We start from the raw sequence: 22,819 nt of genomic DNA on the forward strand, positions 1-22,819 counted from the left end.
AACTTATATATTAACTTGGAGATAATGGCATTCGTGACACTGAGTCATTCTACCCAAGAACATGGACCATCTCCCGAGTTGCTCAAGTCTGCTTTAGTTGGGGGCCCTCTGAATCTAGATGGACTGTCTGGGTAAGAGGACTAGGAGACTCGTGGCGCTCCACCAGATAAAAGGTAACAGAAATCTGTCATCAACAGCCACAGCATCTGCTCTCAAGGGCTTCTCCTGGCCTCCAGGACCTCAATCCCTGGAGGCCATGAGCCTTATCTTGGCTTTCTACTTCTCTGACACTCCCATTCCTTGGACAGAGCACTCTGCCTCTCCACCCTTGCCTGCTCTCTGGCTTCATCGTGGCCCTGACTAACAGGGAAGACCTGGTCTCCTGACCATCGAGGACCCCATGTACTTGCCTCCCACCCCATCTTTGGAGAGCTATTTCTGGCTGGTGGCTGGGCCGTGTGACTGATGAGGAGTATGGGTGTTTGTGAACCAGTCTGACCAAAGGAATGGTCACGTGCTGGGAATCAGTGAGGAATAAGATGAAGCCCCAAGGTGAGACTCAGTGACAGGGGCATGAATGACATTCATACTTGGTTCTAGAAGAAAGGAAAAACCTCTGAAATCCTTCTTGAGAGTCAGCAGTTGGGAACATGGCCTGGGAATGAGAGTGGGGGTGGATCTAGCTGCAGAGAAGAAGCAGGAGGCTGAGCAGTGATCCAGGTGAGGATCTAGGCTGGAGTGAGAACAGGGCGAGGGTGGAAATATTACAAAGGAGAGTCCTGCTCGCAGACTGGCTCTGAGGGCTGAAGGCAAGGGAGGAGGTGAAGATGAGACAAAGGCCAGGAGTTGTCTGTCCTGACAACAGGCTATGGTAATGTTCTTGCCAACCAAGGACCTGGACTGATACTTGGACGGTTTTCTTCAAAGCGATTCTCCTCGTAATACGGATACTGCACTGCAGGCCAATTTCATATACAGAATATTGAGTTTACTGAACAGATGAAATAGGGAACTGATTCATGTCACAGAAAGTGAAGCCTCGAGCCTAAAAGAGCCTTTGCCGCTTTGTTCAAGTCACAGCTGTGTCGTCTCCTTCCTTCTTCCTCCCTTCCTGCCCCCTCCCCGCAAAGGAGAACAGATAGACCACTAGCAGCGTCTGCCTCAGTTCCTGTTCTCTCTTGGCCTTTCTCTGGCCTCGTCTGCTATTTTTCTCCAGTGCTTTACCCAGGCTCCCTAACTTCCTCCCAAACCTTCCTCCATCGGGGCCCTTAACTGGCACTGGCCAATTCACCAGGCATGGGCCTGACCAACAGCAAGCCCCTGCTCCTTTGGCCTGCACATGTCAGAAAGCTGCCAGGGCCACCGTTCCTGCAGGACAGCCCCCCCACCCCCATCCCAAGAATGGGGGCCAGCACAGGGAAAAGAGAGGGAATGGTTTGGGGGTTAAAGGGCCCTGGCTCAGGGATCAGGAAGAATGGGTGGCCTTAGGCAAGTGCTGTCACCTTTCTGAGGCTCAGACTTCACATCGTGAATGATAAGCGTACCCCCGTCATAGAGTTGTTGTGAGGCTGACCTTTGTGGGAGTAGGTTATGATTAGAACAATAGAAGCATAGTGTCCATGCCACACTTCGTCTACTTCCTTTGGCAATCTGCCTAAACCAGCCCTGGCAGGGGAAGAGCCATGAGCAGGTGGGTGGCAGAGCAGAGAGGGTGAACCGTGGCTCACCTTCCAGTTTCAGTGAGGACTTGGACTATTTCCAAAGGTCTGTAAACTGACACAACCACCTAGCCTCGCTCTGGGAAGCAAACTCGCACAGACCACCAAAGGCATCTCTTCTGGAAGCTATGAGAGTGTTTCTGCTCACGGAATCCAATTTCTGTGCACATGGGCCAATGTCCAGATGCCAAGTCAGAGGGAGTCTGAGCCCTTCTTGAATACCCTTTCTCATCCTCTAAAGGTGAGAAGTTGAGGCCAGGGAGATTAAGTGACTCACCCAAGGTCTTGGTTAAGTTGGTGCCTTGATGTCAGGACAGGGCCTTCTGCTGAAGCACAGGTATCTCTTGTGATGGCAAAACCCTGTGATTGTCAGCTTAGACTATGGAAACAAGCTTGGGTTTGAATCCCAGCATTGACGAGTGGTGTAACTTTGGGCCAGTTACTTAACCTCCCTATGAATCCGTTTTTTCACGTGTATAATGAATGGTGTCAGGACTACCCTGGTGGTCCAGTGGTTAAGACTCTGCGTTCCCAACGCAGGGGGCCTGGGTTCCATCCCTGGTCAGGGAACTAGATCCCACATCCCGCAACTAAGAGCCTGCATGCCACAACGATGATCCCGCGTGCCACAGCTAAGACCCAGCGCAGCCAAATAAATAAATTAATTAAAAGAAAAAAAAATGAATGGTGTCATAGTACACGAACATAAAAGCATTGAAAACGCATGTTGTTGTTGGTTGTCATTAACGGATGCAAGGAAAAGAACCCAACAGAAACCAGCGCTGCTTGGTCTCATCCCCAAACTCCAATATAATGTCTTCTCGTTCTCAAGCCTCATCGTTTCACAGAGCTAACTGAGACTTGGGCGGACTGTCCTGGCTTTGCCCCATAGCTTTAGACCAGATCTTATTTTATATATTTTTGTTAAATATTTAATATCTACAATAAGTACCTATATACCCACCACTCAACTTAAGAAATAGGACACTACCTTTGCCTTCGAAGTCCTATGTGCCCCTTCACTCCAATCCCACTCCCTAGTTCCATTCACCTGAATTTTATATTTATCATTCCCTCCCTTGGTTTGACCCTATATGTATATGTCCTAAATAATAAATTAGTTTTACATGTCTTTAACCTAAATATAACTGGATCATGGTGTATGATCTTCTTTAACTTGCCTTTATTGCTCAGATTATTTTTGCTATTTATCTATACTGATCAATTGTATTCACTCCTTTTCGCTGTTGAATAGTGCTCCACTGCATGAATATGCCACAATTAATTTATCTGTTTTCCTGTTGAGGGGCAATTGGGTTGTTCCAAGTGTTGTTTTGTTTTCTGTTAGAAATGGTGCTTCAATGACAATTCTTGCACGTGACTTGGTGTACATGGTATATTTTTAGTATTCTGACACAGTGCTATGTTATGTATGACCTCATGCTGGGTCATAGGTATGTATGTCATCAAGTGTATTAGGTAATACCAAGCTGTTTCCAAAGTGGTTGTACCTAGTTATATTTTTATCAGCAGTGTACAGGAGTTCCACATTTTCTTTAAGGTTGGTATTATCCATTTTTCATCTGTTAATCTAGTAATTAATTAATTGTCATGTTCACTGTGCCATGTAGTTCGAGACTGTTTATCATGGTACGTTGATCTCCATGTGCTGTGGAAACCATGTTGTGTGGTCTTACTCTTTCCACAAATCATAGGCTAAAATTTGGTGTCCTCAATTTCCATGTTTGCACTGACCAAGTAGTGGCAGCCTGGAACATCATGGCTATCACACTACGTACCACATGGGGTAAAATGCCCAGTCTGGAAAAGCAGACACTCATTTTTATCACGTCAGACTAGACACAGTAAAAAGAAGAAAGACAAGTGGCTGTAAAAAGAAAAAGCAGAAGTGTAACCCTTGCCCTTGGTCTTTTTCTCTGGGGAAATAATAAGTACGCAGCCCAGGTGCTGAACAGAGTTGTTGGTTGAGAGAAAAGTCAAGTAGCTGACGGGGTGCACTTTACAGTAATTTAGAAGGAACAAGCCGATTATTGCCCCATTCGTTGGAGCTTGATTTTCCTGACCCTGATGACATTCTCCGTGCCCTCACTCTTCCTGGTCTACTAGTTCCCTTCTGTTAAGACCTGTGAGGAGCTGAGAGGTGAAGGTCTAGAACTCTTTCAAGATAAATTGCAAGAAAATTGAGCTTCCTGTTTGGGGAAAATAAACAATTGGAAGAGCCAAGCACTTACATTTTTCTCATGAAAGATGATCTTTCTTGCTGGCCTGGCCAATTCAGGGGTTTGGCCGAGCAGAAGGGCCCCACCCTTCAATAGCCCTGTGGATTCTGCTCCTGACCATCTGGTTAAACTAGAAATTCAGAGACGGTACATGAATGTGAATAATCAAGATTTACCTGGAGAGGGGCTTCCCTGGTGGCGCAGTGGTTGAGAGTCCGCCTGCCGATGCAGGGGACGCGGGTTTGTGCCCTGGTCCGGGAAGATCCCACATGCCGCGGAGCGGCTGGGCCCGCGAGCCACGGCCGCTGAGCCTGCACGTCCGGAGCCTGTGCTCCGCAACGAAAGAGGCCGCAACAGTGAGAGGCCCACGTACCGCAAAAAAAAAAAAAAAAAAAAAAAAAAAGATTTACCTGGAGAAATACAGAACCTCTGTTTGTACAAAGGAGAGGTACAGGAGGAAAGGCATCCATCTACTACATCCATCTCTGCCTCTCACCTTCCTCCCGCTCCTCTTCCCCTCCTCACTGGCCCATCACTAGGTCTGGTGTGGGGATGAAGGTGAGCAGTGGATGAGGCCAAGAGGGGACAAAGGCAGTGAGGAGAGTGGCACTCTGCTTTTAAGGGGACTTCTGGATGGCCTGATGTCAGAACTGCATTGTTGGGAGGTTGTTAAATTTGTTCCTAGCTGACCTTTGAGTACATCTTGATTTTGTTTGAAAGCATCTGGCTATCAGCACAACTCCTGACACCATCAACCTCATAAAGGGGCCATGCTGTACAATGGAGATCCTCTCCCCTTTTCCAGATCTCCTATCTGTCTCTATCCCTAATGACCTTGCCTAGAGAATTGTCTTCCCATTTTACACAGATCTTCAGGAAAACTGAATTCTAACTCTCAAAGTAAACTGTTACCACTGTGTCACTGTCATCTTGATATTTATTTAAAACCATTTGGGGGAGAGGAGTGAGGAGAAACTACACAAAAATGCCATTTTCGTATAACGATCCTTTAAGTGGAAAAGTTTATCCATGACTTTATGCAAATGAGCAGAAAGTCCCAAAGAGACTTTCAGATGGAATTGATTATTCTGCTTTTCCTTGAGCTCAGGAAGGGGACAGCATGACACCTGCTGAAAACAAGGACTATATGTGTTCAGGACAACAGGAAGTAGTGACCAGCCAGAAGCTTGCCCTGACCTGATTATAAATCTGGTTACAGAAGAAAGCAGCTGGAAAGCAATTTGCATGTCCAATAGGTTTCACTATTAAAGTTTACACAACGTGGAGTGATCGGCCAAGCCGGCTGGCTACCCAGGTCACATGACTATGTAGAAACACGAAACTTGACTACATGCTCAAGCAAGTTTTACTTCTTCCTCGTGCAGGGGTGTCTGCCAGCAGCCTGCAGTCTCAGAAATCAGACTCAAGTGACTAGGACTCTTGAGATCAAAGGCTTACCATGCTACTCCCCAGGACAGCCAGGGACTGCTGACGTGACCACTGGACAGTGATCTGTGGCTCGTATAGTTACCAAAAATAATGGATAAGCTTAATAAAATAACTGTCCCCGCCAGTCAGAAGTTGAGGTAAGATTTTCGCCATCCAATACTTTTCCTTCTTCTTCTCTCTTTTTTTTTTTTCAGTGATCTTACTGCATCTCAGAAATACTGAAATCCTGGAATACTTTGCTAGCTGTAAGGCTGTGGGGTGTCAATTGCTATAGGGAAAGGGACTTGCATTTTTAAAGAAATGTGTAGGAACAAGTGAGCTTACTCTAGCTGGCTTTGCCAGTGATGGATTGAAGTGTAAAGCTTTGAAGAGAAAAGAAAAGCCAAGGGCTTAGACTCTACCAATGGTCAGCTTGGAGAGTCTGAACACAGCAAGCTTTTCTAAAAAGAGTTTGGTCTAATCTGAGTACTCAAATATTTCATTGTGGATTACTATTTAATGTTAAAGATTGTTGTAATAATTTGTATCCGTTGTAGTTTTACTATCTCATTTATTTTGTGGCTGTATGTCACAAGTGTTTTGGGGAGATTAGATCTGTTTTTCCAGTGTCTCCATGTCAGTGTAACAATTATCTATAAAAAGCCACTTCGAAAGAATAAATAAACCAGAAGTGTCCCAAGGGGAAAGAATCAAGAAACTCTTCTGACTTACAGAAGAAAAGACTTCCCAAATTTTTATTTTGAAGATTTTCTTTTTGTCTCATTGTGACAACATCATGGCTTTTTGAGACTGGAACTTTTAAGTGTTCAATGAGTGTTTTATATTTCAGCTACCACTTGAACTTCAGTTTTTCACAGGGTGATGTGACACGTGTAGCAAGGAAGTTATCAGAAATGATAAGGAGCTAGAGAATCAGAGCTTTTGAGACAGAATTTAAGAGAAACTAGTCTGAGAATGGCAGAGGGACAGCCCTTCCCAGTTAGAATATGGGTCATAGACCTGGTAGGTACTTGGTAAATGATAGTTTGAAACGAACTGCTGGTCTGGAATCAAGAGGCAGCATGGCCGCGGTCAGCCCTTTCAAGGGTGTGTTGGTAAGGAGACAAAAAGCTTCCTCAGTCTTGCCCTTGGTCTCACGTTGCTACACCGTCATGGGAGGTGGGTAGGTAAAACAGTGCAAGTAGTAAGTGACTCAGTGAGTATAAGAAGTGAATTGGAGTAGCTGGAGAGGTTTTAACAGAGAAGACGCTTCAAGTGCTAAGGTTTGTCAAAGTAAATGAACAAACAAAATCAAATAAAAACGAACATGTAGATGTTGAGAACGGAGTCGTGGTTACCAGAGGTGAAGAGGCAGGGGGCGGAGGGTGAAATGGGTAAAGGAGGTCAAGTGTATGGTGATGGATGAAAACTAGATTTTTGGTGGTGAGCACACTATGGTACATACAGAGGTAGAAATATAATGTTGTAAAAGTGAAATGTACATAATGTTATAAACCAATGTTACCTCAATAAAAATAAGTAAATAAATAAAGAGCTAGGCTTTGAGAGGCAGGTAAGATAAAAGAAGTTGGAGAATTGGAGGGAAAGCCTGATGTGCTGGGAGGGAGGAAAGACGGAAGCTGACGCTGGGAGCTGGACTTGACTAGGTCCATTTGTAGGATGATGAGGAGAGTCTTCTGCCCAACAGAGGCTGTAGAATAGGCCTGTGGGACCAGAAAGTCCTCAAAAGGTTAGATGCGTAGGGTGGGGCCAGATCACAAAGGGCAGAGAGGGCTCTAACCACGGAGGGCTGGAGAACGGTTTATACAGTTACAGATGTCATGCCAGCGGGCTTAAGGGAGGTTGGCAGGATGGACTGGAGGGGGCCGAACCTGGAGGCAGGGATGCTCAGTAAGAGGGGCGGTTAAGTAACCCAAGCCTCTAGTGCTGCAGGCCTGGACTTGGGGCAGAGCAGTGAAAAGGGAGAGCGAAGGAAAGACATGCCAAAGAAACTAACAAGGCATGGATATTAAGATTTCTCCCCAACGAGCAAGAAGGTTTAGCAGGTCCTTTTCAGAGATATTCCATAACCTAGGCCTATACTAAGTCTTAGAACCTCTTTCAGGATATCCAGATGGGGATTTAAATAACGAGAGGCAACAGAACCTAAATCACTTTATGATCCTTCCCTCGGGGACAAAGTTCAGCTTTGTCACAGAGCAGTCGATAGACAACATACAACACTAGATTAGAGGGTAGAAAACCAAAACCATATTGTGGATAATCATATACTACATTCATCTGCTCAGGCAAAAGTAACTTTTTTTTTCTACTTGGTTACTGAGTTGTTTTTACAGAATTGGCCTGTTTTAATAAAATGTGCACTGTCGATGTGAAACTTTTCAAAGAAATGAAATTGTAAACACAGTGAACTTGAAGCACCATTTTAAATCTTTTCTGTAATTAGATGGGATGGCAAGGAATAGGTCAATGAATACTTGATCCCTGTGGTTTGTATCCTCTGTCCTGACAGGTTATCACCAATTCAGAATGTTGCCAACTGTGTAATTATTTGGCATCAGATGGCAGTATAAGTGAAGAGCTGTGTTCATACTCTTAGGTTTATCAAAGTTTATATGATAATTTGCTTAAATTCTTAGCCAGAAAAAACAGAGAGCTAGTGAGTGTCCATCAAGGGGGAGTAAAAGGGATGACCCTGATCTAGGGGGTGTATTCCCAGGGCTGGAAAGAGACTAGAGGCAGAAGGAGTGACCAGGAGGGAGGGAAAGTAGAGTCAGCTAAGAAAAAGAGAGCAGGCATGATTGGAAAAAAAAAAAAAAAAGATTCTCAAAATGAAGGAGAAAGAGAAGGTTCCAGATGGACCTTCCCAGATGGACAGCTGGGGATGAGTAGTCAGCCTGAGAGTTTCTACTGCAGAGGAATTGAGAAAGGCGAAGTGGTTAAGTTGTATGTGACCACAGAAATGTGTGAGCACAGATTCTTGCTTTTTTTCTCCCTTTGGGGCACTACATGAAGTCGGTTTCTCTGTTAATGGGAATTCAAAAACTCTCAGGATCTTTTAGTTGATTCTTAGCCATGATTTTCCCTGGATTTTATAAGGTAATGATATCATCAGAAACTCAGCTCAGACCTGGGGTCTCAATCCTTCCACAGTAAGTATTCCTATTCATAAAAATATTACACTCCTAGGTAAACGTTTCAACATTTACAGTCCTGAATCACAATGACTATATTCCTTTCAAGTTAGTGAAACTAGTTTGTAAAGGAAATTTTACGTTTTTATATTTTTAATAACCTCCCAGATGACTCATCGTTTGTGCGTGTGTATTTTTCTTTGTAGCTCCCACAAACACATACTCACTTATTTTTACAAATGGAAAAAGTCTTTGACACAGGTGTGGTCAAGCCAAGTCTCCCTAATCCTTATATTATTGGTTGAAGAGTATGGTATTTTTCAGTCAAACTAACCTATGTGTGAGTTTAGGAAAGTTTACTTAAATTCCCTGGTCCCGGCTACTTCAGCTGAAAAGATAGAGATAATAACAGCACCGATCCCACAGGGCTGTTGTAAGGATTAGAGTGATCCTGGTACATAGTAATTATTGGATTGAAAAATGGTGGTTATTTAATATCTTATTGTTATTCTTATTAATTCTATAGGTGTGCAATTGATTTTCCGAACAGAAACATAGTACTTTACGTTGATCCTTGATAAATTTCATGTCAGTTTCAGTTCTTCTTTTTAGCTATTTTGTCTATTTTACCTGTTGCTTCTGACATCTGTGGCATTTAGCTTTGCATGGGCTGTGACGTGACAAACGTCCCTTCTCTGCCCTAATCTAAGTGGCTAATAAACTGTTGAGCATGACAGAGCCCTGCCATGGGTGTCTGGGTCTCATGGCTAGGGCTCTCATTTGGAGATCCGATTTGACAGATCCTGGGACATGATTTTTCTTCTCAGGTCTTGGAATCCTCAATTGGCATTTCCAGTTACTTGACTTTTCAAGTTCAATTCTTCAGAAACAGAGTTATCTTCTTTTCACCTTTCTGCCACTAGATCCCTCTCTGGTCCTCCCTGTTTCTGTCAATGGTGTCATCATCAACTCTAAGTCTGATGCATCCTTTCCTCTGTACCTCCACTCACCTAACACAACCTCAAGTCTTTCTTTCATGATGCTTCCATAGATGCCCTTTTCTTTCCTTTTCTACCACACCATCCTGGTTAGGTCCTCATCACCCTGTGTCTCCCAGCTACAAAATGAGGAGTTTGGATCTGACAATTCTCAAAGTCCCTCTCAGCTCTGATGCTGTGTGATCCTTTAGCCATGAAGACCATGCTTGAAATGTTACATCCTCTAAGGCTACCATTTCATCCCATGACCCTCAGGAAATATTTCCTGATGGAATTATCAACTTGTTTGAGATAGTTTTCAAAATATTTTCAAACTCTTTTCTTACAAAGTTTTTGAAAACTGCCCAGCTCAGAACACTGGGAACAGAGGATTAATCTAGACAGCATCCAGATGCATCATCTAGAAGGTAGCTATGATGTATTTAGAAGGACAAAGCAATTGGTACCCAAAAGGTCAGGATTCCGATTGCCAATTACGAGCTATGGGTCCTGATGAAATCACTCAACTTCTCTAGGCCTCAGTTTCCTCAACTGTCAAATAAAACTAGAGATGCCTTCCTCACAGGCTTGTTGTGAAGACATGGGCTAAAGTGCCCAGAATATTTGTCACATGGTCAGTATAACAAGTAAATAAAAAGTAAATACAACAATCAGTACTTTAACCCACCCTTCATGAGTGACCATTTGTTCTCTGTCTTCCTACTCATGGTAGAAGATCCAACCCCCTTTAACTGGAGGGCAAGCAGAGCAGGAAGCTGCCCAGGGGCTCACGGTGGGTGGATAGAGCACATCCTGAATACAAGTGTATCTCGGGCATCTCTCTTCTCATTCTTTTATAAGTTTAGATCAGAGGCCAGTGCTGAGGTGGGAGGGCAAGAGGAGGCACAGCATCTAATGGTAGAGATAAGATAGACTTCCCAGGAAGTATGGTTTCCTATTCTCCTCACACTGCCTCCCTGCCTTATGTCAGCTGAGAACCTGCACAACTAGGCTATATTGTGTTGTACCAATGGATGCAATTCTCAGACAAGGTCTCTGTCTTCGCATGGGCAAGCTACATGGGAGCCACTTTAGACATTTGCTTGGTGTTTGTGGATTTCAGGATCATCACCTAGGAAAACTCAAGGCACTCTTTCTCATCCACTCTGGGCATGGGTCTGCCAGGAAAATGCTAAACCAGAGTCCACATATTCAAGGCACCCTCTCTTCTGGATCCAGTAATCACCTGAACAACATGTGCTGTGGCTGAACAATTCCTCCCTCTTCGTGCAACCCGTCCCCAAAGTGGCTATGATGCAATTAATTCGGTTTCCAAGAACTGAACCACAATTACATTCTAGCCCTGCCTCTTACATCACTGGACGGGAGGAGATTGGGCTGGTACCAAATGCTTTAGGCACACATTTACAATCTCTCGGTTTTCCCCCACAGATGATTAACCTCATCTGTTCTGTGGAGAATTTACTTATTTGGTGCCTTTTCAAAGAGGATCTTACTATTGCCCTCATGCAATGACATGAAGGAATCCAGGCTTGTTAAAGAAACATGAATAAGAAAAAAAAGAAATTAAATAATAGCTTGTTATAGAGATATTGATGGCTTTCTTTGGCTTTTTAATAAACCCCAGAGAAGTTATCTCCTTCTGCCCTCCCCCAAGACACAGCTGCATCATTTAGATCAGTGGTTCTCCACCAGGGACAATTTTGCCCTCCAGGGGACATTTGACTATCCCACTGGGGGAGGGGGTGCTGCTCGCACCTCGTAGGTAGATGCCGGGGCGCTGCTAAACACCCTGAACTGTGCAGAGCAATCCTTACAGCAAAGTATTATCTGGCCCAAAATGTCAATAGTGCTGCATCTGGGAAACTCTGATCGAGACCAAGTGGAATGAATTCTGTGTAGAGCAAGAAGCACAGATTCTCTTGCCTGTGCTTATAGTGACAGCGTGTATTTATAATACATAGCTTTGCAATTGATGTGGCCTCTGCTTGCTGGACTGATTTTCCTCTGTCTGGGATGATTTGGGTCAGGGGTTGCCAAGGGGAAAGTTCAGAAGTGCTTGAGCCTATATTTCAATGAGTTGTTTTTTTTGTTTGTTTTTTTTTTTTCAATGAGTTGTTTTTGAAAAAGAAAATTTTTAGTGTCAAACAAAACTAGATTCCAGGAACTCCACGCACCACTGAAGCATAAGTTGTTCTCTCCTGGGTAGAGAAGTGAGAGCAGGAAAAGATTTCCAGACATCATGTCGCCTTAGAATAGTATGTTTCTACCTCTCTAAGTAGACTGGGCAACTTGAGTGGACACCACTAGAGTTAGGATAAAAAGTCAGTCAGACTCCGATTCTGTAGGTTAGTGGTCACAGGGGCTGCCGCTGCCTCCCCATCAGACACATTGTGTCTCTTACTTTGTGATTTGGATCCATCAGGTCCCCTTAAATCTCACTGACCTGGAACCATTCTGCTTCTTTAAGGTGACCCTGCACCTCTCTATTTGCTCCCTTAGGTGTTGATGTCTAAGCTCTCAGAAACAGCTTTAGTTTTCTCATTCCACGTACCTGCTCAGCTTCCTAAGCCTCCAGGGACCAAGCACACAGTTAGAGGTTAAGAGGATGGCACACCTGTGGCTCCAGGAATGGGCCCCCCCTGCAGATTGGGTGGAATTCCAGCCCCATCCAAGTCCTGCCTCCAGATCCAGGGAGCCGTGAACCCTGAAGCGTGTTCCAGCTAACTGTCCGCTAGGCCCCACTGACCTCAAGGCTCCCCAGCACGCTGTAGCGAAGCAGCTTTTGTGCCGGGCTCTGATGCAGAGGCACAGGTCCCCTGGTTTGCGGTGGAAACCCTCCCTCAGAGAAGCACACCTCCTGCTGTGGGCTGAGCCTCTCGCTGGCTCATGTGCTCCCATTCCCAGTTCTGCGTCCCTCAGTGGGCAAGCTTGTCTTCCTTCCCACACCTGTACCTCGCTCCACAGCTGAGGACTGTCTGCTCCCAACAACTCCTCCCTCCAGCTCCTCGTTGTTTGACCCGCCTTCTCCTACCTGTCCTGTCTCACCTCCCTTCCGAAAGGTCATCCATCAGCAGCTATATCTGCAGGCTGATTTTCCACTCAGGTGTTTTCACAACCCTTTTACAGCATCATGGTCTAGGCCCCCAAACAGGCCGTAGTCCCTCAGTCCAGCATGGCTTGTTTCAATGCTGATTTCCACAGCAAGGCATGGAAGCCAACTTAAGGGACGTATTGCATGTCCTTGATGAGCGGTGCTTCCCTGTTGGCCACTTTCCCGAAAAAGGAGCTCGTTATCCCGGGGGCGTCTCTGCCTCCCAGCAGGCTAGCTGGGGGCCGCAGATCTCCTCCAGGTTTCAACACTCCCCACAGTGTAGGGAATACACAGCAGAGGCCACCAAGTTTCCTGGGCCTGTGCTGTGCAGTCTCACGGGGCCCCATGCTTGGTTTAGTGTCTGCTGTGGCCGTCTTAAGATTCTCAATAATTTTGAACTAGTAGCCCTGCATTTTCATTTTACACTGAGCCCCAGAAATTAGGTAGCCAGTGCTGGCCACAAGTTCCGTGAGCCCCCTCGGCTGAGCCAGCTCTCCCTGCAGTGTGTCAGGACGCAAACATCAGTGGAGAAGCCTCCTCCTTTCCTCTCCCCAGCCCCCAAATCAGAAAGGTTTACAGGGCAAGTGAGAGGGAGCGGCCATCTCTCTAGTCCCTCAGGTAAGAGGCCCAGAGAGGTGAAGTCACTTATCCAAGCTCACACCAGAAAGGCCTAGTCTAGAACTACACCTCCATGTTTGCCTAGGAGGAGGGAGGAACAGCAGGCCACGCCTTCCTTTTTTTTTTTCCTGTGTTATTTACTGGCCAGTAAAATGTTCTAGCTTAGTCTGTGTTCTGTATTTTTCCGAGACTTTTTTTTTTGTTTAACTAAAAAGCAGCTAATTTACTAGTCAGAAACCCCAGTGAGGCCCTACAGAATATTACTGTCAGTATTTCATGCTATTACATGTTTCCAGGTCCAAACTTGAATTTCACACTGACTCAGTCATGTGGTACCCTACTGAGACTATATATTTTTCAAAGAATGCTCCCACAATTGTTCATGGAATCTGAGAGTGAGTTATAATTAAAAAGAGCAGAGTTGGTCTTATGTGTAGACTAAGCATACAGGACCATGTTGTATAATTTAAGAAATGCCCCAGAAAGGTGTTTTTTGCTGAACTTTGGAATCAGGCAGACCTAGGTTTGAATACTTGCTCTGTACTCCCTTGTTCTTGGTCTTTGAGAAGGTTACTTAATTCTTTTTAGCCTCAGCTTTTCACCTGGAAAATGGGAATAATAATATATAATATAATAAGGGTGTTGTAACAGTAAACATATTAAATAGAGAGTAAAAGTTCAGTCAATGTCCCCTCTGCACAAGTCCCTCCTGGCCTGGGCTCTCCTGTTGCCCCAGTTGTGTCACTAGAGAGACATCCTCCTGGGATAAGGCGTGTCTCAGAGTCCTGGTTCAAACTTAAACATCACTATGTGTAATAGGTTAAGGCATTAAGCCTTAGCCGTCACTAACACCCAAGTGGGAGTCTAACAGCTCAGACCGTGGGGACAGAGAGCTGTGCTCTTCTGTCTCCAGCACAGAGGTGGCTCAGTCTATGGTTGTTAGTTGAAAGAAGGGGACATTGTTCAGGAAAGCGGTGATAAGAAGGAGGGGAAGGTCAGAGGAGGGAGACCACACCTAAGTAAAGGGAGTTCCCAGCGGGGAGGCTGTGACTGAGGTTGCTTGGACCAGAGGATTAGAGAGTTGAGCTCAAAGGTAGAAAGAAATGCCCTCCCCCATTGACTATGTTGTTGCTGTTTACTTTACAACTTCACTTGGTTCAAAGTGCAAAAACTGCAGGGTGAAGGGTACCTTTTAAGCATGTTTGACATATTAATGACCATACCTAATCCTGGACAGGAAGGAAACAGTCATTTTAGTGCAAATAACTACAGTAGAATCAAATACAAACATGAGAAATATACTTTCAAAAAGGAGCATGGCAAATGTAATACCACATCACTGGAAAACTGGGCCCTCTACACATATGTAACTATTTTGCCTTTTGAATTGTCTTTACAGCCTGTTCAGGGTCAAAATCTGCTTTTTACAACTGAAAACCTTTTGATTTCATGTCATCACCACATTTACAGATTATTTCAGTTGCCCAACCAATCCCAGATGACTGGTCAAATTCACCTGATGAATGCTGAAAACAACTCTTCACATGACTAAAACAAAAGTTATTCATGTGCCTCAAAAGTAAATTGGAAAAAAAAAATCCGCTTTAAAATTGTTAATGACTACTTGGGGTGAGGAACTGTTCTGCAACTAGTTAGTGGTGGTGATTGCACAGCACTGTGAATTTACTAAATGCCACTGAATTGAACACTTTGAAGTGGTGGAATGATGAATTTTTGATAATGAAATTATTTTCCATATTTATCATAAAATATTATGAGGATCCATGATCATATTTTTGTTCGACCAATTAGATACTGTATCAAAGCTGTTTTTTTAGAAAAATGTATTAACTGGGGAATTCCCTGGCAGTCCAGTGTTTAGGACTCAGGGCTTTCTCTATCGTGCGCCCGGGTTAGATCTCTGGTTGGAGAACTAAGATCTCGCGAGCCGCGCGGTGCGCCCAAAAAAATAAAAAATGTATTATCGATAAATGTTTCTGGATGGTAAACATTTAAGAATGTCAATGCTTCCTTCCACTTCAATCCCTACACGTGATATTCCCCAATATCTTTTTTTCACTAAGATCCCAAAGAAATGAGCTTCAGTCAAATTTTTTCAATGTATCGGCAATACCATTCTGCAAAATCTCTCTTTACTCCCTGAAAATATCTTTGCTTTCAGCTATAGAAATGAATGCCCAGACAAGTGGGTGTACCATGTAGACACAGCCAAGGCTCATGTTTTTTCTACATTAAGGCTAATTTTTTAAAGAACACGCTCAAATTCTTAAAACATATTCCTTTTCTAGAATTACATAGGATTATATTTTCAGAATTTTATGAAAATGATTAGAGTTACTTATTTATCCTTGAGTCTTACAAATTTGAGAATCATCAGTTTCACACAATAATTTTCATGCTGTTAGAGGAAAAACTGTAAACATCACAAAATTCCTGCTACCAGCAACTAGTTAGAACAAGAAGCAAATCAGAGCCCAGGGACTTCCCTGGTGGCGCAGTGGATAAGAATCCACCTGCCAAAGCAGGGTACATGGGTTCGAGCCCTGGTCTGGGAAGATCCCACATGTCGTGGAGCAACTAAGCCCGTGCACCACAACTACTGAGCCTGCGCTCTAGAGCCCATAAGCGACAACTACTGAGCCTGCGCACCACAACTACTGAAGCCCGCGCACCTAGAGCCTGTGCTCCGCAACAAAAGAAGCCACCGCAATGAGAAACCCACACACCGCAGCAAAGAGTAGGCCCCGCTCTCAGCAACTAGAGAAAGCCCGTGCGCAGCAACGAAGACCCAAAGCAGCCAAAAATAAATAAATTTATATTTAAAAAAATAGGCTTAAAAAAAAAAAATCAGAGCCCAGTACAAGATTAAGTAACAGGACGTCTGGGGGTTCTTCCAAACCCATGAGCCTCCCTTAACGTTTTTGCTTTTCACAACCTGCTTTCACATGTTTTAGGAAGAAGCTTCCCTCTATCCCAGCCCCTCCCTGCTGCGTGGGTGAGTGAGAGCAAGCACCAGCAAGAGGAAGGAAAGTGCTGCATCCCTACAGGCCCCTAACATCTGGGAGCGGGGGAGCCTGACAATTTCTGCTGTCACATCAAGGGGCAAATCTTCTAAGAACTTTTTACAGCTAGTATAACCTAGTTTCCTGTCATCTCATCAGTGTCAGAGCGGTGTGGCCCAAGCCTCACTGCCTGATAGGGTAGAGTGTGCCAGGAGTTTTTTGGAAAGGAATCAGGGTATTAGTAGGATCATCCTTGGTCCTGGTTATGCCAAGTCAGCCCAATTTTGGTCTGCTTATAACCGAGATCAGCAATCTAGATATGCCAAAGACTACCACAAAATATTTGCAGATCTCAGTGGGAAAAAAAGAAGGAAATGGTGGAGCGTCTGCAGAAACTTGAAAATTACTTTCTCTGGTTAATAGGTGGTTAGTAAGACAACCCAGGCTGCGAGATGCTCACGTGCAAGGTGCACACATGCCCCTACTCCAGGACTCTTAGGTGGCCTTTCTGACTAGGGTGATAAGAAGGGCGCACAGGGATAGCTACCCAGGTCTCCTTGCAGCTGAGCTCAGCCACTCTGCTTGTAAGCCTGCTCCGGACCCAGAGAGCCCCTGCCACATTCCTTTCTGCCGCCTGTGTGCCCTGCCCTCTCTTTCCGCCTTTTCCTGCCATCTGTCCCTTCCTCTTTTTTCTCTGCCCCTCCCTAAAGACTGAAACAGGCCCCTAAGAGACCGTGCAACCATCTAGCAACAAGTCTGACCTTGGGGACTAGTGGCAGGGCAGTGGGGGCACATGTGTTCCCGGTAAAACCCACTTGGCTGGTAGAGGGATTGGATGCCTTCTCCAGGGACGGAGAGGAAGGTGCCCAAAGAGGCCCGTGGTGAAGCTGGTCATCCACCCTGGTGAGGGGCCCAGGCTGAGACAAGTCAGCACATGTCATCCAGGGGTGATGAGAGCACGGGTTCTGGAGTCAGACGGCCCGATTTGGAATCCCAGCTCTGTTGTTTATTACATGTAGGACCTGGGGCAAATTACTTCTCTGGGCAAATATTTTCTCACTATAAAAATCAGGATAATCACAACAATGTGAATATACAATGCGATGTGAATACACTACTGACTGTACACTTAACATTGGTTACGATCATACATTTAACGTTGTGGGTTAGTTTTTGATCACACTTTTTAAAATGGGGATAATAATAAGACCTACCTCACACGGTTGTGAGGGTTAAATGAGATAAGCACGCGAAGTACCTGGCACATAACACATGCTCAGTGAGGGCTGGCATTCACTGTTGTCGCCATTGATTATCCAACTGACCACTAGCCTGGCTCACTGGGCTTGGACTGTAACCATGGCTCTGGGCTATGGTATGAGACGTTGGAAGGCACATCCCTGCCATGGAAAAGCTGCTCCTCTAGAAGGAGAGTCGGACCATGTGTGGAAAGGGAAGGAGCAGGGTGTGAGGGAAAGAGCTGGGGGAATCCTCAATAATTGATCTTGGTGCAATGGGAAAATGTCTCTGGAATTTAGTGTCCTCCCTTCCAGTAGGAGGCTGACCCAGGATATTCCTAAAGTCTCTCTCACCATCAAACTTCTGTGACTACCTTGATAACAGGCAAAACTAGGAGTTGGGATTTCAGAGCTGCGTGGTCTGAGACCAGCCCGGTGACCTCCTGGGCCTTGTATCTGCATCTGTGAATGGGGCTGGGGGAGCTACCTCACTCTTGGGAGGCTTCTCAGGTTATCACAGGATGGAAAGGACTTGCCAAAACTTCTGTCCCAGCTTCACCGTGGACTCGCTCTCCAGAACGAAGCAGCTTTGGTTGCTGAATTTGCAAATCTAAATATAACACCAATAATACCACAGAAAGGCTGGCCTGGAGGAAATGGGGCATGAGGAAGCCAGGCCAGGGCTAGAAGAGGCTGTGGAAAGGACGGAGGAGGGAAGCTGGTGATAGGACAAGGTCTGCTGCATGCAAAAAACAGAATACTCACTAAAAAGTGGCATTCTGTTTCAAAATGACGGTCGGTAGCCAGACTTCAGTTTTGAGATGGAAGTTATCCAAAAGGAAGATATTTTGTGTGAATCAGAGAATTCCTACCCCCCACCCATCTGCCTCTCTCTGTCCTCTGGTCTGATATAAGTCATAGGCTTCTGTCATGTGATATGGTGGCAGAAGGGACCTTCCTCCTGCATTACCAGACACAGGGTTTGTGTTCAGGGTAGCTCTGGATCCACACATGCCCTACTCAGTCTGCACTCACTGAATATTTGTGGAGTAAACAAGTCAAATACATGTCTTACATAAAACAAATAATAATATTAAACTTTAAGGGGGAGGCCCCCCAAGTCAGTAAATCAAGAAATAATATTTTCATGTAATATTTTAAAAATCAAAATTAATGCAAAAAATTCCATGATGAACAAAATATTGACATTTTAAATGAAGACAGGACCAGGGCTACTGACACAGCGCTGTGTTCCAGCACAGTCCTCTGTGAGAACTGTTGGCCTTGCGGCCATCAATTCTCTCTTCTGCCCAGATGAGGCCCTGAAGGCCACTCCTAGTGTTACCCCACTATTTTGGGGATCCCACTGCCGTGGGCTTGGGCCAGGGCCCAGCAGAGTTGCCTTCCTACTGGTCTCTGAGCCACCAGTGTCACCATGCCTAGGCCCTCCTCCATTCTTCCACCCTAATCATGACACTCCTCTGAGTAAAGGTTTCCAAAGGCTTCCTGTTGCCCATAAACCCCATCTCCTTGGCCTGACTAACAAGGTCCTTGACTCCCTGTATCCCCCCAACCCAGCCTCAGCTTTGACGGCACCTTTCCCCCATACCCCCAATTCCTGGCACTCTCAGCTTCTCACTAGACCCCAAACATCTCAGACAATTTCCTCTGAGCCTTTGTAGTTGCTGTTCCCACTACCTAGCTGCTGTTCCTCACTCTTCTGCCTGGTGAATTTTTATTTTCCCATCAAGACCCAGCTCTCAGGTCACTTCATCTTAAAACCTCAAAGCAGTCACTCCCTTTTTAGGATTCTTACAGCTCTCTGATCTTCCCTGTTCCCAGCAAAGAATTATGAGTAGTTTTCACTTGTTATCTGTCTGTATCACATGAATTTTAAAAAATTAGTTGTATTACTTTCATAAACTGAACAAAAAAACTATTTTCGGTTTAGGACAAAAAAACAGTTTAAGATATAAAATACAAAAGATGTCATGTGAACCAAATCATAATTCAAAAATTGCTATAGCACTGGAGATTAAATGACTAAGTACTACGTGCATGCTATGAATTCAGGATATATAGAAATATAATTTAGAGCTGCGAAAGACTTGAATGTCCGTGTAATCCAGCCTTCTCATTTTACAGGAGAAAATGAAGCATTAAGTGTGACAAGAATTGCTCAGATTTGCACAGCCAGGAAGCTTCAGAGATTAGAGTAGAATCTGCATCTCTAGACTCTCAATCCAGTGCTCTTTCCTTAAGTGGCCTCCCTTCCTGTGCCTTTCCTGTGTACAGATCAAGAAATGATCTGTAAGGGGAAAGGGATGACTTGAGCTGGGCCGTGGGCTGGTGGGATGGAATGGGAACAATTGTGTGTTCATAACAGTGGGTTAATTATGTCTAAAATGTTTGGTGTCCAAATTTTGAAGGCCTTTGAATGCCAAGCTAATGAGTTTTTACCTTATCCTGCAAGCAACAGGGAGACATCGAAGACTATTCATGAGTGGAATGACATGATAAAAGCAATTTAAGAAAATGAACATGGGGAAGGGGAGAGACTGAAGGTAGGGAGACAAGATGGGGGACCACAGAGGAATGAATAAAGAAGATGTGGTACATATATACAATGGAATATTACTCAGCCATAAAAAGAACGAAATAGGGCTTCCCTGGTGGCGCAGTGGTTAAGAATCTGCCTGCCAATGCAGGGGACACGTTCAATCTCTGGCCTGGGAAGATTCCACATGCTGCAGAGCAACTAAGCCCGTGCACCACAACTACTGCCTGCACTCTAGAGCCTGTGCTCTGCAACAAGAGAAGCCATTGCAATGAGAAGCCCACGCACCGCAATGAAGAGTAGCCCCTGCTTGCCTCAACTAGAGAAAGCCCATGCACAGCAACGAAGACCCAACACAGCCAAAAATCAAAAACAAATAAATAAATAAATTTATTTAAAAAAAAGAATGAAATAATGCCATTTGCAGCAACATGGATGGACCTAAAGATTGTCATACTGAGTGAAGTAAGTCAGACAGAGAGAGAGAAATATTGTATGATATCGCTTATATGAGGAATCTAAAGAAAAATGATACGAATGAACTTATTTACAAAACAGAAACAGACTCATAGACTTGGAGAGCGAACTTGTGGTTGCCGAGGGGAAGCGGGGCGGGGGGAATAGTTAGGGGGTTTGGGATTGACATGTACACACTGCTGTATTTAAAGTGGATGACCAGCACAGGGAACTCTGCTCAATGTTATGTGGCAACCTGAATGGGAGGAGAATTTGAAAAGGAGTGGATACATGTGTATGTATAACTGAGTCGCTTTGCTGTACACCTGAAACTAGCACAACTTGTTAATCAACTATACTCCAATATAAAATAAAAAGTTAAAAACAAAAGATGAGGGACCACTGGCATAGTCCATCATCCATGAGATCACAATGGCTGTAGCTGAAGGAGTGGACAGGAGGGTACAGAGATGGGTAAGATGCATCTAAAGATGAATTGATGTAACTGGTGAGAGGAGATGAATAGTCAGTGAGAGAGAGAAAAAGTTAAAAAAAAAAAGCTTGGAAATTTCAAGCCTGAAGATCCAAGAACACCAGATTATTTAATTACTTGCTAAATTTAATAACAAAAATAAAATATACCATAAAATAAAATATACCATAAAATTACTTGCTAAATTTAATAACAAAAATAAAATATACCATAAAATGATTAGTTGCATCTTAAAAAAGAAATCCAGAGTCAATAATGAGATCATTTAAACTCCAGTAAAAGGGGGAAGTCAGCTAAAGAATCAGCAGACCTAGTGATGAGAGTTACATTTTAAAAAATCCGTTCATAGCATGAAGTAGTTAAGAGACTGGATGTTCTCTTTGCCTCTCCATATACCAAAGACAATATTAGAGATATTTCTACTCCGATTTGATCTAAGAAACATGTAAGTTGGAGATACCAGGCCAGTTGTGAGGAGGACACAGGTAGATGTCCTAAGAGTACCCAACCAAGCAGGTGTAGCTAATTCACAGGCAGTCACACTCGCAGTTCCGGGAACTCAGGGTGAGACTGAGTAACTCTCGGCCAAGAGTAACAAAAAGCCAGGCTTGATTCAATAGACACTGGGGTGCTGCAGGCCCTTGAGGAGGGAGTGGCCTGGTGAAAGCTGGGTTTTAGAAACATTAGCGGAATAGGCCCTGACAAAGCTTCAGAGCATGGATTGGAGAGGTACACGGGCAGAGGCAGCTTCTTCCTGGTGCAAAGGGGCAGCTGTAGGCGTGGATCTTGGCTGCAGGAGAAGGACCAGCCCCGTGCATACTGAAAGGATGAAACTCCAGAACTGGGCTTGAGGTTAAGATGTGTGGGGGCGGGGGTGGGGGGGGGGGAAGAAGGAGGAAGGAGTTGCCTGCTCTTTTTGTTTGTGAAGAGTTGCTTGAATATGAAACCCTCTTTAATACATTCCTAAATCCAGATTAAATAGGGATTTTCTCAGATTAACATTGCTTTGCATTCCACTTTTTCTAGAAAAACAGAGTGAAAAAAAATACACTAAAACCTGTCTTTTCATGGTCCTCTGTGAGTGCAATAAGAAGCTAAAAGGAAAACAAGATGTTTTCTGATTTTTTTTCTATTAAACTTTTAAAAAAGCACTTCTTGCAGATGATAACATCTTTTAAATCATGTCCTGTATATAATAAAAATTATTAGAAAGGTTTTTAGTGAAATATGTCTGTTTTTAGACTACTCTTTGCTGATCTGGCCACGTGCAGCTGCCTTCCCAGTGCCCCCCACCCCAATTCCAGCCCTAGTGGAGCTCTGCATCCCACCAATCCATACTTCCATGCCAACCAGCCATGTCAGGCTGGGGAGTGTTCTCAGTCAACCCTCCCTGCCACTACCAAAAAAAAAAAAAAACCCACAGCAACAACAATAATAATAAAACCCAATTCTGGGGTACCTTCCGGCCTGGAGGAAATCTACCCAAGTTCATCTACAATGAACATGTATTGCATACAGCTGCCATTAACAGTCTCACACAAAATAGTTTCACTGCCCTAAAAATCCCATGTTCCCTAAAAATCCTTTCCTCTTCCTGAGCTCCTAACAAACCTCTGATCTTTTTACTGTCTCCGTGGTTTTGCCTTTTCCAGATTCCAGGTGGAATCATACAGTATGTAGTTGTTTCAGATTGGATTCTTTTACTTAGCACACATTACATTTTAAATCAGAAATCATCAGAAATTAAAAGTTGTACAGCCTGTGTAACCAGCCACTACTTACCTGTAAGTCCAAAAACGAA

The 22,819-nt window shown here is 44.4% G+C and overlaps 1 protein-coding gene across 1 annotated transcript in view; it reads left to right on the top strand.

The window, feature by feature from the left end:
* Nucleotides 1–5,350: 5,350 nt before the first annotated feature.
* Nucleotides 5,351–22,819, top strand: part of BLNK (B cell linker) — a 75,399-nt gene continuing 57,930 nt past the window's right edge. The window contains exon 1 of the mRNA XM_082854138.1: nucleotides 5,351–5,544. Coding sequence (XP_082710264.1) covers nucleotides 5,498–5,544 — 47 coding nt within the window. The 5' untranslated portion in view covers nucleotides 5,351–5,497. The remainder of the gene's footprint in view (nucleotides 5,545–22,819) is intronic.

Source organism: Leucopleurus acutus (assembly GCF_964270905.1).
Source record: "Leucopleurus acutus genome assembly, chromosome: 14".
Lineage (NCBI taxonomy): Eukaryota > Metazoa > Chordata > Mammalia > Artiodactyla > Delphinidae > Leucopleurus > Leucopleurus acutus.